This window comes from Poromitra crassiceps (genome assembly GCF_964638095.1).
Source record: "Poromitra crassiceps genome assembly, chromosome: 11".
NCBI classification, from domain to species: domain Eukaryota; kingdom Metazoa; phylum Chordata; class Actinopteri; order Beryciformes; family Melamphaidae; genus Poromitra; species Poromitra crassiceps.
The window spans coordinates 37,749,664-37,763,945 of NC_139643.1; the positions used below are offsets into that span (position 1 = coordinate 37,749,664).

Genomic DNA, 14,282 nt, shown 5'->3' on the forward strand with positions numbered 1-14,282 from the left:
GGGTTGTCTATGTTTCAGTGTTGGGGGTAACGCATTACAAAGTAACAAATGACTGTAATCACATTACATTTGTGTGTAACGAGTAGTGTAAGGCATTACAGTCGCTAAATCCAGTAATCACATTATAGTTACTATTCAAACACTTATGGCATTATTTGCATTACATATTCACACATTCAATTATCTGCAGGATCAGGGTTGAATCTGCAGGATTTTGGGGGAAATACACCAAACGTGTGGTGCTTTTTCATGCACTTGATTACACAACACAACAACTAGATTGTGTATCTTGTGTATGTCCTCCTTATTAGGATAGGGATGTGTGCCGATATGGGCATATGTAAGGTAAGGAGTAACGCAAAAGTAATGTAATGAGTAGTGTAACGAATTACCTTCTCCAGGGAGTAATTAAGTAAAGTAAGGCATTACTTTTTTTTTAAGTAATGTGTTACTTTTTTGAGTAACGACCCCCAACACTGCGTTTCAAGGGCCCCAAAAAAGCTGCATACTATACCTTTAAAACAGCTTACACACTCCCCATAATGAAACAACATGTACGGCATCGCAGCAGTAGGGGGATCATTTTCTTGGGGGTCTTGGGGGGATCAGACATGAACTTAGTGCTGCCACACTCACTGTCGCAGCCAAGGTCTGTGCACACCTACGTTGAGGCTCCGGGGTCACTCATGCATCGATTCGTCACATGACACACACCACACCTCTCCTTTCCTCACACCTGACCTCTTTGCGTCACATATATAGTCTTCCTGGTCATTCCCGGTAAGCTTCCTAGACCCCCGCCCCCTCTTTTGTTTCAGACTGGGCAGGTTGAAACACTAATCTATGGTCACACGTGTGCATGACAAACGGATACGGCAAGGAATGCAGATTCCCATTGGCTTCGGATCTGGGACCGTGGTCCAATGGGATACATTCCCCAAGTCAGCCAAAGCCTGACTTGTGTGTGTTTCATTTCATGATTCCTTCAGAGGATTTCCCTTCACCATCAATTAGAATGAATTGACACATGCACACCCCCAAAGCCCTGAGTGATATCACAGGGAGGAGCAAATATTTCCTATCAGCTCAGCCGACATCTGCCCACCCTGTATTTCTTATTCTGACGTTATGCACTGCAACGCTTTAGGCCCCTCCAGTACCCCGCCCTGCAGCCAAACACATGCAAGTCAGTTTCAGAGGTTTCTCTTTAGCCGGTTTACTCTGGCTTGCCAGTGTTTGTCTTTTTATTGGCTATATCTGAATGTTTCTCATGCTGTGTTTTCTGTTTGTCTTCCGATGTGTGTGAAATTGTTCAATAAACCTTGTGAACAGAGGCCTTGGACAGGTGTTTTTGTTCTTCTGCCTCTGCCTACGTGAAGTTAATGTCACACAAAGCACCTAATATGGAGGGCTTTCAGATGACCTGCTGCTCTGCCATCCCACAGAACTGTGTCAGTTAGATAGGATGATGCCGGAAGTGAGCCGATTTGGTCTACAAAATAAAAGCACAGTTATGAGTGTTTAAGTGTGTATTTTGTGGTGGCTTATTCTGGTTGACTTGACACAGATGGATCCATGCAGGCTATACTGTATAATTGTGCATATGGGTTACATTTACTATTACAATATAATACGTCCACATAAGTTTTATGGTGTGTATTTTGTGTTTGAGCCCTTGTGACTTTTTGTTAGTTTTCCTAGTTTTTTCTATGTTTAAGTCAGTTAATTATTTAGCCATATATTTGCCCATACAGAAGGCATTTTTCCATGCCCCATAACGTTCACTTTACATTCTACATGCATTTCTGACACTGTTATTCAGAGTGACTTACAACCAGTGAAACAGTAGCCTGGGTAAACCCAGCCTTCAATGTGACGTCACAGGCTATACCTGTAGCGTAAAGCTTCTGTGACTGATAGTACATAAAGGTCACGTGGAGGGGAGGCTGGGTTTACCCAGGATAGTGAAAGAGTAGGCTAGAATAAGCTTAAAAAAACAGGAGTGCAAAAGGTCCGTAATAAGCGAACCAGAGCCAATTTCCTTGTATGTGCACATACTTGGCCAATAAAGCTGATTCTGAGTCTGGGTAATATTCCTGTGACCACAAATAAACAAATAAATAAATAAATAAATAAAATAAAAGATCAAAAGAGAGAGACGGGATGATTTATTTCAGCATACAGTCCTTTAGCATCTATTTTACAGACACAAAGTTTCACTCCATGTTTTAGTAACTTTTTTCCTTCCCAGAAGTGACATTCTTATTTTGAAGGCACGATTACTTGTCTTCCGGTCTCGCATCACTCTGGCTAGCTTGACGCAGCTGCCTGCAGGGGGAGGAGGGCAATCCCTGCTTTTATTTTCCTTGCAGACGACCACAGCGCAGCACAAAAACAAACTTGAACCCGACGGGCTCTGGGTCAACTGTCGATTTTCTTCCCTCGTCTGAAGAGGAGAGGAGGAACTGGAGAATTTGAAGTTAAAGTATTAGACTCTGCCTCGACTGCATGTTGTTGAGCACAGGGAAGGGCTCAGACAAGAAAAACGACCGTTTGGAAATTAATCTGTGCGTCAGCGAGTGCGCACTTTACGCACAGAGCGCACCGTGAAACTTTGGGATGTTGGGTCGATGGTTGGATCACGTCGCCTATTGTTCGTGTGTTCTGTGCCTGTGGCCGATGTCAGTTCTTAAGGATTCACTCTAACCATGCGTCGAGGCTAAACATAAAACGTGTCCTCAATAAGTGTTGTTTATTTACCCCAACGCAGCATGGGTGCCAAACAGAGCAACCCAGCTTTTGACGGCAGGACCCGGGCTTATTCGAGCTCGGACCTCCCCTCTGGAAACTCCGGAGGTATCGCGGGTTTCAGGTTCACCAATGGCCCCGATGGGCCCCGGATCCGTTACACGGCTGGAGGGTCGAGCAGCTCGGGGCTCAGTATACCGACTCAATCGCACGGACTCAATCAAAGCCTCGATGACACGGACGCTGAGGACGAGGGCCAGCTGTCTCCTGAGGGCCACAGGCTGCTTATTGGGTCCCTACCGGCCCACCTGTCCCCTCACTTGCTTGAAGGTAAGACAAAGCTCGGTGAGACTTTCACGTGCATAGTGCTATAATATTCATATAATCTAGATGTAGCCTACTACTCAATAGTGATTTTTATCTCCTATGATATTATTCATATAGCCTACATGGATTTAAAGTGTGTCTGTGGTGCTCAATAGTGATTTAAAGTGAACATATGGTACTTACTTTATGGTAATTGTTTTAATCTGCTTCTCTGGCACTGTAACAGTGATATTATGTATTCATACAGGAGTTATAGTTTTGCAGTGATAACGTATCCCTCTAAAATGCATATAGGATTGTTGCCATACTTTTCCATTTGACATGTTATAACAGGTATGGCAATTTCTGACTAATGACTGTATTGCAGCCACAGGTGGCTCCACTGCATGCAGCTTCTCTCTCACAGCCTTTGTTTATCAATGTGGCTGAGAAGGAAGAGCGCATATGTAGGTCAGCAGTCAGATAAGAGCTTCCTGCTGGTTACACATTGTCTGACACCCAAACACACACACGCACGCGCACACACACACACGGAGGCGGTGAGACAAACACACACACATGCACACACACACACTCAGTATTTCTGCCCAGTGCCTACACTGAAGCAAACTTCCTGAATCTCTGTTTCTCAACTGGTGAGTCGCGTCCCAAACGAAAGACAGGGAACTTGTCATCCGACATGTTGAGACTGAGATCAACTTTAATTTCAGGACCTTCTCGACCTTCTAATAACCAGAATGTTTGGTATTGCTGAAAACGAAAACGAAAGCTATTATTTCACTTGTGTCTCCCTACATTTCTGTTGGAGTTGAATTTTAATAGCACAGATATAATTTCCGAGACGAGGAGGAAGTGTAATCATTAATAACCTCGTCGCTGATAACCTTTGCTCGTCAGATACGGTCGTGACTCTTCAGATCTCAGAGGCTGACTGTGTTTACAGGTTTGACCTATTTACCCCACTCGCCTCCCCTCCCATGCCAACACATGACCCCATCCACCATGTTTACATCACACACTGGAGTCATTACTGTCTCTGCCACATCACGTGTCTATTTGTTTGTGTATTTCTATGTTCCCGGTTTCTGACACTTTTCTTCAGCCAACAGTGTTAAAACAGGTTACAGCACGTTAGCTTATCTCAGGTCACACAGTTCTTACCCCATGAATCTTGGTTCAGCTCAGCTGACAAGACACCCAGGTTTGCGAGGCTGGGTGAATGTGGGTCAAACTCATTAATCAGAAAATCACATAATTCATTTCTATGCGCACACAGACAGACACCCGAGATGAAGGCAAAGATATGCTCTCGTGTTATAGAAACTTGTGTTAAAGAAAGAATGGGTGACATTTCACCGCATTCTCATTATCTATCAACGCGTATATGTTGACTCTTTCTCACTTCTTAACGCCCAACTAATTTTTTGACACCACCGGTGTCCGTCAGTTATGTTTCTCCACCATTAATTAGAAAAACGCCACGTCTGTTCATTTCAAAATGTTCGGTGTTGGTTATAGTTACTTAGGCAAATAAAACAACTTTGTGGTTCTCAAAGTGGGGTCCGGGGCCCCCCAGAGATCCTGGGGGGGGGGGGGGTACCAGGGGGTCCCCAGGAAAAAGGCAAATAATATATTTTCACTATAATTCCATCCAAAAATAATATAATGACAGCAGGTATGACTGTTTTGGTCATGGGTTTCATACACTTTCTGTAATAAAACATCTAAAATCAGAAATCTTATCAGATGGGGGATCCTGGGATGAAATCTTATCAAATGGGGCCCGTGGTCTAATTTGTGTCAGTTTAGGGGTCATTGAGGTGAAAAGGTTTGAGAACCACTGGTTTAGGCAACTAAAACGACTTGGTTAAGGTTAGGCGGTTTGGCTTAGGCTTAAATAAAGCCTATATTTGAACACAAACATAAATCAATGTCTGTTTTGCTTCTTTGCTGCGGCCTGCAGTTGATTGTTTATTACAGACAGACAGACAGACAGACAGACAGACTGACTGAAGGCTGCTAGATGCATGGACATGTCAGGACATGTACTGTACAAGATTTAACTTATCTATAGTATACTGTGCGTTCCTGTGTTAACGAGGAGTGATGGGGGAGACGCTGGAGCATCTGGGTCCTCAAACCCCTTGTGTTTGTGCGTTTCCTCAGGGTTCCACTGTCCTGTGTGCTCCAAGTATGTGGCATCGGACGAGATGGAGAAGCATCTGCTCATGTGTTTCAGCAAAACACACCTGGCCTACAACAGTAAGAGAAGACACACACACACACACACACACACACACACACACACACACCTGGCCTACAACAGTACGAGAACAGAGGGAGAAAGAGATACTCAGGGCTGAAGCAGTTGGTCTTCTCTCGTTTCTCAGTTTTGCTTGTTCGTTTTCGTTCGATAGGCAGCCCAGTCGCCAGAATAACATGTCAGTGTTGTACGTTTCTGCAATCCACGGATACGTACAATCTCAACGTGAATTTGAACGAAAGCATCTGCTTTTTACGTTTCTAAAACATGGCGTTTTACGTTTCTGCAAACCTACAATCTTAACGTAAGGGCGGTTGATTTGAAAACCTTGCTGCCTTTCCAACATTACATGCAAATAAAACAATATGTTTGGGCAAGTAAAACAACTTGGTTAAAGTGAGGATTATGGTTTGATTTAGGCTTACAAAAAATGTTCAATGTGACTCATGGTTGAAATGTAGACTTGGGAAACCCTGGGGATCGAACACGGCCCTCCAGTGTGAAAGGCAAGTGTTTACAGCCTCCATCCACCCCGACCGCAACACCCTTACTGGCCACCGCGCTATTTCAATAGCAGACATAACAGTTTATCATTGATAAATACACCTATCCAGAAACGTGATATGCAGCATATTTTGGGGTCAGAAACAAATGTACAATGCTGATGGTTTATTCTGGCGACCGTGCTGAAATAGGCGCGGCTAATGATGAGTTCATGTCAATACTGGTGCTTCAGAGAGCAGCTGGGGCCAGGCTACTTCTTCTCCCGTCCCTTCCTCCATCTTTCACATGTTATTGTTGCTGCCACTTGCTGATGAGGTTGTTTCAAGGAACAGGCGGGTGGATTTTCACAGCAAAACACCATTGCTGAATTCTCCTATACAATTGAACTGGAAGGGGTCCAACTTTCAAACTTAAAAAAAAAAATAATAATAATAATAATAATAATAATAATGATAATAATAATAATAATTCATTCAGTCAACAATTTCTACATCAGATTTCTCAAGAGTGCCTGAAAAGTGTTGACTCCTGTTTACAAAACAATTGTTGTTGTTGTTGTTGTTGTTGTTGTTGTTGTTGTTGTTGTTGTTGTTGTTGTTGTTGTTGTTGTTGTTGTTGTTGTTGTTGTTGTTGTTGTTGTTGTTGTTGTTGTTGTTGTTGTTGTTGTTGTTGTTGTTTGAAAGTTGGACCCCATCCATCCACTTCAATTGTTTAGGAGAATTCTGAAATGGTGTTTTGCTGTGAAACTCCACGAATGTTTTGTGGACCCGCCCGTTCCTTTAACTAGCAATCAACTGTTCCCCAGGCCCTATGGACTCAAACATGCATCTATACTAGGGCCTTCAGCAGTGCAGCACATAAAAGATCAAAGCAAACACAACTACCGGTATGCAGATCCATACGGTATCTACATAGCCACACATACTCATGCAGAGTAACTGTGTGTTTGAGCACCTGCGTAGTGTGCGCGCACACACACACACACACACACACACACACACACACACACACACACACACACACACCTACAGTGTACAGTATAGTGTACATGTGCATACAGGCAGTGCACATGCATGCATGTTACTGGTAAACACATACGCTCCACACAGACTGTATTTCATATTTGATCTGGGGCGTCCAGGTGCATAGACGTCATGCATGTGGCTCTCCTACCCCACACACAACCGATCCAAACATCTACAAAGCACAGTGGAACCGGTCTACATTAGAACAGCTACACGACTACAGACCCAGTTACTCCAGTGCCCCGGGTATTGACTGTGGGGCCCCACGTAAATACATCTGACACATGTGAATACACACAGAGACCCAAATATGCAGAAACGCATGGAATTAGGCCTGTCACCATAACGACTGTTTGTTGGTTGATATATTGTCCCAGAAATAATTGCGACGAACGATATTATTGACATTTTAAGACCATTTTTGCCACTGATATAATGATACTATTATAATAGCATAGTAATGCAAGTACACCCGTTCAAATAGCAATGGACTTTAAATTCGTAACCTTCTAGACCCCAGTAGAATTCTAAAATGTTGCTGCAGTTCACTGGGAATTCTCACTGAAATCAGCATTTTCTTGCTCATTCCAAATAAACAGCTATATCTAAAACAAAAAACAAAAACAACTGGTCGCAGAGGTAGCAGTTCGAGCAGGGGACCCTAAAAAAACATATGATAATATTATTCAAAGTAGAGTATTTTATATACTTAGCCTATAAAATGTGTTTAAGTTATAAATACTTCAAAATTCTGGTCTTTCATTTATTTTTTTGCCGCCTACCGCATATTCACTCTCAACATCTTTCATCTGACATTACGTAGTAACAACCTCTACTGCATACCTCCCCGTTATAAAGGCCAGCAGATGAATAGTGCTTATAATGAGGGTTGGGCATCGAGAACTGCTTCCAGATTGGTACCGGTTCCAAAATTCTGATTAAGGAATCGGAAGGGAATTTATTTTGCTTCTTGATTCCTAAACAAATTTTGCATGCAGAGCATAGTCTAAATCCAAGTTCGCCCCCGAACAAAGTCAGTGGCGGACACGGACCACTACACAAATAAATGATAAGCAATGTTATGATATGAATATGACTTGTGTAATGGTTTGAAATTTCTTCTTCTTTTTATGCGAAATAAGTATGTGACCTGTTTTGAGTTTGACCTCGCCCCTCAAAGAATCGGAATTGAGAATCGTTAAGGACCGGAATCGATAAGCAGAATTCGAATCAGAATAGTTACAATCCAACCAATACCCAACGCTACTTATGGAAATTCAAGGTTAAGGTGTGAACCACAAACATTTGGGCTTGGTCTCTGTGCTCAGTGGTCTGTCTGTGGGTGTTTTGGTGTCTGTGCTCAGTGGTTTGTCTGTGGGTGTTTTGGTGTCTGTGCTCAGCGGTCTGTCTGTGGGTGTTTTGGTGTCTGTGCTCAGCGGTCTGTCTGTGGGTGTTTTGGTGTCTGTGCTCACCCTATTGTCTGTGGGTGTTGTCTTTCTCAGAGGACATCCTGTCCAGAGACTCTGGGGAATGTGCCATCTGTTTAGAGGAGCTGGAGCAGGGAGACACCATCGCCAGGCTACCCTGTCTCTGCATCTACCACAAAGGGTAACGCACACGCACAGACACACACATAAGCAAACATATGCAAACAGAGACAAAGAAAGAAACAAGCGCAAATTTGCAATAGCTGCGACCTATGCAAATTTCCGAAATGCAGGATGGCAAAGGCAGCCCACCTACCCTGCCTCTGCCAGCCATCCATTTTGAACCCCCCCCCCCCATATCCTATATGTTTTGCAATCTTCTGGCGATACCTGCAGCGTGGAGCGGCATCCAACCCTCTTGCATACTCGCTTTTCTCCATTCTCCATAGCAGCTCTGGGAGAGCAGCAACGTCATTGGAATCACGTGGTTGCAAACAAGCTATTGGCATGAACACAAACACACACCTTCACACACTTGACCTCCATGACAAATTTCAGCCCTCTACCCCCAGTCATAACAAAACCTAGTAGAATCACAACAGATACTGCCACGCTGATTGATCATATATTTACAAATAAGATTGAATTAAATATCGAAGCAGGACTACGGTACTTTTACATGACATAAGTGACCATCTTCCTGTATTTGCAGTTTTCCAGAATGTCTTTAAAACAAAGACGGAAAAAAAGATAAATACATGCAATTTTACTAGACATAGAACACCTGAAGCCATTGCTGCCCTTGAGCTGGACTTGAGTACTAAAAGCTGGAATGAGGTATATGTCATTAGCGATCCCAACCAAGCATATGAAGTGTTTTTGACCACATTAAGGATGGCCTATGATAAACACTGCCCACTAAGAAAACACACCAGACAGCACCTCCTAGTGGACAAACCTTGGATCACAAAGGGGATAGAAATTGCATGCAAAAAGAAAAATGTCCTATATAGAAGATTCTTAAAATTAAGAACCAAGGAAGCTGAAAATAAATATAAGATATATAAAAATAAATTAACAATTATTATGAGATCAAACAAAAAAGATTACTATCATAAATTATTGGAGCAAAATAAGAGTAACACCCAGGGTATCTGGAAAGTGTTAAATAACATAATAAAAAATGGTGCTGGAAAAGCAGAGATACCAAACTATTTTGTTAAAGATAATAATAAAATTATAAATAAAACTATAGATATAGCAAATGAATTCAATAACTTTTTTGTCAATGTTGGTAACAACCTAGCAAATGAAATTGTGGAGCAGAGTGATGGGGCTGGAACGTGGAAAATTGGAGACACCATGCAAAACAATCTACACTCCATTTTTATTAGTAGTGTTGAGGAACAGGAAATTATTGATATTGTGAAAAAATGCAAAAACAAAAAGTCCACTGACTGGATGGGTATTGACATGAAATTAGTAAAAGATATTATACTATATATTGTAAAACCACTGACTTATATATGCAATCAATCCTTCCAAACAGGTATATTCCCAAACAGCATGAAAACGGCTAAAGTAATTCCAATTTATAAAAATGGAGATCGACACCTATTCACAAATTACAGGCCCATTTCCCTGCTTCCACAGTTCTCAAAAATTCTAGAGAAATTATTTGTCCACCGACTGGACGATTTCATTGGAAAAAACAATCTATTGTGTAACCAACAGTATGGCTTCAGAGCAAATCGGTCCACCTCCATGGCAGTGATGAAACTGACAGAACAGATTTCAACTGCCATTGATAATAAGGAATATACAGCTGGTGTGTTCATAGACCTTAAAAAGGCTTTCGACACGATTCATCATGAAACATTACTGACGAAACTGGAATATTATGGTATTAGAGGGGTAGTACATTCCTGGTTAAAAAGTTATCTTGAAGATAGATATCAACATGTACAAATTAACAATGATAAATCTGATATGCAGAAAGTAAAATGTGGAGTTCCTCAAGGATCAGTTTTGGGTCCCAAACTTTTTATTTTGTACATCAATGACATTTGTAATGTGTCAAACCTTTTGAATTATGTTTTGTTCGCGGATGACACAAACTTATTCTGCCATGGGGAAAATCTGGAAGAGCTTCTGAAGACAATGGAAAGAGAATTGAACAAACTTAAGACTTGGTTTGATGTAAACAAATTATCTTTGAATATAAGTAAAACAAAACTCATGATATTTGGAAACAAAAAAATAGAGAATGAAGTCACACTGAGGATAAATAACATCAAAATTGAAAGAGTATATGAATATAAATTTCTGGGAGTGTTAATTGACCATAAATTAAGTTGGAAATCTCACATAAATCTTGTCAAAAGAAAAATGTCTAAAACCACTGCTATACTATACAGATCAAAAGAGATCTTGAACCAAAACTCATTATACTTACTATATTGTTCCCTTATAGTCCCATATATGGCATACTGTGTGGAGATATGGGGAAACACTTACAAAACCAACATTGAGCCAATTTTTATCTTACAAAAAAGAGTTATACGAATAATCAAAAGAGCAGAGTACCGTGAGCCTACCAATGCCTTATTTATAAACTTAAACACACTAAAATTCTGGGATATAGTTAAGCTTCAAACCTTGTTAATAATGTTCAAGGCTAAACACAATCTACTTCCAGAATGTCTTCAGACGCTGTTTGAGATTAAAAATACCCAGTATGATCTTAGAAGCACAGGCAATTTTGAAACAACATGGGCAAGATTAAACACTAAACAACATTGTGTGTCTGTGAAAGGGGTAGGCTTGTGGAATTCCTGTGAGGGGGACTTGGCGATGTGTGGTTCGATTAGTGCATTCAAAAGATTGTTTAAAAACAAGATGACAAGTAGGTATAGAGAGGTAGACTAATCATGTATTATTGTCATTTTTTATGGATCATGAAGCAGACTAATCATGTATTATTGTTATTATTTATGGATCATGAAGCAGACTAATCATGTATTATTGTTATTATTTATGGATCATGAAGCAGACTAATCATGTATTATTGTTATTATTTATGGATCATGAAGCAGACTAATCATGTATTATTGTTATTATTTATGGATCATGAAGCAGACTAATCATGTATTATTGTTATTATTTATGGATCATGAAGCAGACTAATCATGTATTATTGTTATTATTTATGGATCATGAAGCAGACTAATCATGTATTATTGTCATTATGGATCATGAAGCAGACTAATCATGCATTGTCATTATTTATGGATCATGAAGCAGGAAGGAAAGAAAGAAGAAGAAAAAAATAATAGATAGAAGGTAAAAAATAAAAAAAATAAAAAGACAATTAAAAAAAATAAACAAAAATAAAAATAAATCATGTACAACTATTAAATATGCATTATAAAGTATGAGCAGGAAGCATGTTCTTTTTTTGTTTTTCTCCTTTTTTGTTTTCTTTTCTTATAAAGATTCACACTTGTTTTTCTTTCTTTGTCATGTGCTGTATGTGAATAGGGTGGGCAAAATAAGCTTTTAGCTTCAGCCCATACCTTTTTTTGGTCAAGATCTATGTAAAATGTGTTATGTCTATTGTTTTGATTATATGAACATAGAGGGATTGTACATAGTGTTTGGATGACCAAAAATAAAAATCAGCAAAATCAATCAAATCAAATCAAATCAATCCTGCATTTCAAAATGTGCCCCCCTCACCACCCCCCTTTTAGCCACTTTCACGCACACATACAGACACTTGACCTCATGTCCAATTTCAGCCTCCTAGGGCAAAAACTGTGCTCATTAAAGGGTGGTCAACTTTTTGTTGACCACCTTTTTTGTGTGTCTCCATTCCACATATAGACATTATAGAAACATGTCCTTTCCACATATAGACATTATAGAAACATGTCCTTTCCACATATAGACATTATAGAAATGGAAATGAACCTAATCACACAAGCCCAAGCAACATCATTGTCAAAAAAACAGATTGTCAAGAATAGATACTGGTGGAAGACGAGGCGTTTAGCCTACTGTCAATTTTAAAAGGTGTAAATATGAATAGTATTATGAGAGGAGGTGATTGGAACTGCAGTCTGTGTTTTACTTTATATACCAAAGTTACATGTTAATGTCAAGTGTACATGTAATCCAGCTAAATAATGAAAAAGACACAATCTATTCTGGGTACAAGATGCTTGCACGTTAACGGCAAATGGGAAGGGGGCAGTTGAGCGTTGCTTTTCAGTTCTCTTCTTCTAAGCTTACACATGCTCCCCTCCTCTCCCTCTTCCAGGTGTATAGACGAGTGGTTTGAGGTGAACCGCTCGTGTCCGGAGCATCCCTCTGACTAGCGGCTGCTGGAGTTGGGTTTGGATCGGCTGTTGCTCACTGCGATCTGCCACGTGGCCCGACCACATGTCAACACTGTCCGTGCCAACCCAGCGTCAGCGCTCCTCAGGGATTGTAAGACATTATTGTGTACAGGATTACTCGTATTGCCTCGTGGAGCAGCAACGGACTACGGAGTTGTTGCTCTATATAACATGGAATGTTCAGAGGACCATCGGTGGAATATGAAATGAACACTGCTTATGCCCCCTGATGGCCTCAAACGAGCTCACACAAAACACACACAACCTGATATTATCGAAGCACTTTGCTGATCAGGGTGTGTTTTACGGCAGAGGACTTGTACAGGTTGACGCCTGTTCTAGCGACTGGCTCATAAGGCTGATGGTGCACAATGTGAAAGACAACCCTACAGATAAATGGTATCAGCTTTAATGGGTGATGAACTGGATGTTGACACTAGCCAGATATATCATCACTGCAAAGCAACAGGGCACCAATGGCTCATAATTAACTTCTTTCAACAATCATGTGTCCTAGACCAAATAGAATAGGCTCTGACAGACCTTATTAAATCATTCAGAGCCATGGTCATGTGATTCTATACAGTAGTTTAGTGGTGGCATTAAAGTTAGACTAAAACATATCTATGATGATTCAGACTCTCGAGAGTCATAATAAGCTGCTATGTCACAGGTGCCTACTGGAAAGTTGACCTGTAACCTTTGAGCCTTTGTTTCATTGTATTCTCTGTTTGTACTGCAATGAATTGCACAAAAATAAAATTGTCCGTGTGTCACTTTACCGCACATCACTATTTCATCCAAACCTGCTGCTTATATCAGCTACATTCTTGAGTTTTGATAATTGACAAGACATTATTGTCAACAATGGTCCTGATGCTTCCAAATTCGGTTAGGGTTAGTTAGAAATTGGTTTCTGGCATACATTTGATAGACTCCCACCTGACAAGCAGTTCAGCTCCTTTCACCAATGTGCCAGTCTGTCTCTCATCTGTATGTCTTCCTGCCTGTCTGTCTCACCTTGAATAGGCTAGTCTGCTATCTGACAAAACACTGAATATTTACGCTATCTGCCATTCAACTAGTTGCTTCCTGTGATTTTGTTATTTGTGCCAGAATATGGTACAGATTCTAATTGACAAAAATGTAATAAAAAGTTCCCTGTATGAGCAGGTCTACATGGGCTATAACCTTCCTCTGTGAGATGCTGACATCTAGTGCCCAGTGCAGTTTTGTCTGCATTTCCTCAAGCTTCTAGCACTAGCTGTCATTTATAGGTTCATTGCTCAGCAACACCACCCTGAAATAAATTGAGAAATTGAAAAACAACATTATCAAATCACTACTCCTTTCAAGATGAAGCTGGAGCTGGTCATAAAATCTGTAGATCAAACCACACTGCCTCTGGTGGCCCATTGAAAGAACCTCCTTGGCTCTTTTTCTGTGAACTATCTTTTTGTTTTAATGTTTGCCTGAAATCAGTCTGTAGACTGAGCTCTGCCACCCATGTAATTTTATTTGAATCGTAGATTTTAATTTTTATAGTGCAAGTCTTATCTTGGATACAAAACCCAAATAAATGCAATTT

At 40.6% G+C, this 14,282-nt stretch overlaps 1 protein-coding gene across 1 annotated transcript; it reads left to right on the forward strand.

Moving 5' to 3' along the window:
- Nucleotides 1-2,348: 2,348 nt before the first annotated feature.
- LOC310785233 (E3 ubiquitin-protein ligase znrf2-like) lies at nt 2,349-13,969 on the forward strand. Its single transcript, XM_083646242.1, has 4 exons — nt 2,349-3,078; nt 5,242-5,337; nt 8,370-8,475; nt 12,616-13,969. Exons 1-4 carry the CDS (start codon nt 2,772-2,774, stop codon nt 12,671-12,673), a joined length of 567 nt encoding a protein of 188 aa, XP_083502368.1. The 5' UTR covers nt 2,349-2,771; the 3' UTR covers nt 12,674-13,969.
- Nucleotides 13,970-14,282: the final 313 nt, after the last annotated feature.